The following is a 1531-nucleotide window of genomic DNA, read 5'->3' as shown; positions in this document are numbered from 1 at the left end:
CAACACTGTAGCACCACCAAAAAGGCCTAGAGGCAGGCCCAAGGGGACCTCGAAGCCCACACCTTCAGCCCAACCTGATCCACCAACTTCATCATCACAACCAACCTCCAATGTTCTTCCAGCATGTCAGCCATCCTTTGCCACATCTTCAAGCCAACCCACTAGGCACTACTCTGTTAGCTTTACTGGAGGACCTCATGTTTCTCCCAGGAAACTGAAGTTAATGGCAAAGTTGCCTCCAAAAAAATGGGGATTGCTTTAGGGAAATGACAACACTTAGCATGTTTGTTTATTTTGTTTTAAGTTTGTGTTAAACTTCTGGTTAATCCAGTGTGGTTGTACTAAAATATTGGCTTATATTTTGTTGCTTTTTGTTGCTTATATTTTGCCTTTGTGCTACTGTTTGTTGTAGTGAAATATTGGCTTGTTGCCAGCCAGTCCTTTTGATGGTTAGGTTGTTTTGAGTTAAGTTTCTATTAAGGTTCTGGTAATGTCAAACACTATGCTTATTATGTATTTAGGTTGTTACCATTTTAATGTCAAACACTTTAGATTGTTACCATTTTAATGACACTGTTATCTTATTGTTCAGTCATGGAAATCATGTTTTGCCAAGAAAAACTTTCACTCTCATTTCAATATCCAACCATGCTTACAAGACAGTCATATTACATCTTCAAATACATTGAAAATACCACAATCAAGAACCCCCCTAATACATAAACCTCAGACAGACCAATTCACCACCAAAAACAACAGCAGAATATACCTACACATGTTTCATACCAAGTTCAACGGAATGAGACACTGTTGCGTTGCTTCAGACCAACTCTGCAACAGCAAACATACAAACCCAACCCACCCAAAAAACCCTAACACTGCAACGAACTTCAGCTTCCACTCTGCCACTTTAGTTCTTGATTTTATCATCGAAAGCTTCTTCCTTATCCTAGCAATTTCTGAATACTCCACCTCTGTATCTGGATCTGCCCAACGAAAAAAATTGCAGCCTTCTTGCACCTGCACATATCCACAGAGATCACCATCCCTTCCAACACCCAGAAGACCCAATTTAGCGAAAAAGCAAATAAACAAACCTCAAAGTAGACACAACCCCAAAATCTGCGACCTGGGTTCTCCTTAGTTCCCGAGATTTGCAACACCGGCTTCTCACCATGAGAACAAAGTAGCAGCCTACCTTGTGACGAAGATGGGATTCGAGACGAGGTTGAGCTTCGTGTAGTCATGGCTGTCTCCCTCCAGCAGGTCCTCACGGTGAGCTCTGCAACAATGGCTTCCACGCTGCTTTACCCTTTCCTCCTTTCAATTCAATGTATCATTATTAAACTTTCATATTCATTTTAATTTCCTGTATATACATATATACATTTATTATTATTTTCGATGATCATAACTGCCTCATAACGACGCAAGGGCATTTTTACGTCCGAAAATGTTATAAAGGACGATTTTAAATTTAAATGCGACTTTAAGGACGATTTTAAATCAAAATATACATCAGGGACGGGTT

General features: G+C 40.0%; 1 protein-coding gene across 1 annotated transcript; it reads right to left on the bottom strand.

The window, feature by feature from the left end:
- Window positions 1-780: 780 nt before the first annotated feature.
- Window positions 781-1247, bottom strand: LOC107457800 (uncharacterized). Its single transcript, XM_016075981.3, has 2 exons — window positions 1098-1247; window positions 781-1020 (listed from the first exon to the last, which is right to left on the bottom strand). The coding sequence occupies exons 1-2, from the start codon at window positions 1245-1247 to the stop codon at window positions 781-783; spliced, it is 390 nt and encodes a 129-aa protein (XP_015931467.1).
- Between the last annotated feature and the right edge of the window lie 284 nt (window positions 1248-1531).

This window comes from Arachis duranensis, chromosome 7 (genome assembly GCF_000817695.3).
Source record: "Arachis duranensis cultivar V14167 chromosome 7, aradu.V14167.gnm2.J7QH, whole genome shotgun sequence".
In the NCBI taxonomy this organism is placed as follows: Eukaryota; Viridiplantae; Streptophyta; class Magnoliopsida; order Fabales; family Fabaceae; genus Arachis; species Arachis duranensis.
Note: the sequence above shows the minus strand (reverse complement) of the source record. Positions and strands in the feature narration are given on the sequence as shown.

What these genes read in the sequence shown, in the direction of transcription:
- LOC107457800 (XM_016075981.3), bottom strand. Translation starts at nt 1,247, where the DNA reads ATGACTACACGAAGCTCAACCTCGTCTCGAATCCCATCTTCGTCACAA. An exon ending in GGGGTTGTGTCTACTTTGAG is followed by an intron (nt 1,021 to 1,097) that starts GTTTGTTTATTT and finishes GGATATGTGCAG; the next exon opens with GTGCAAGAAGGCTGCAATTT.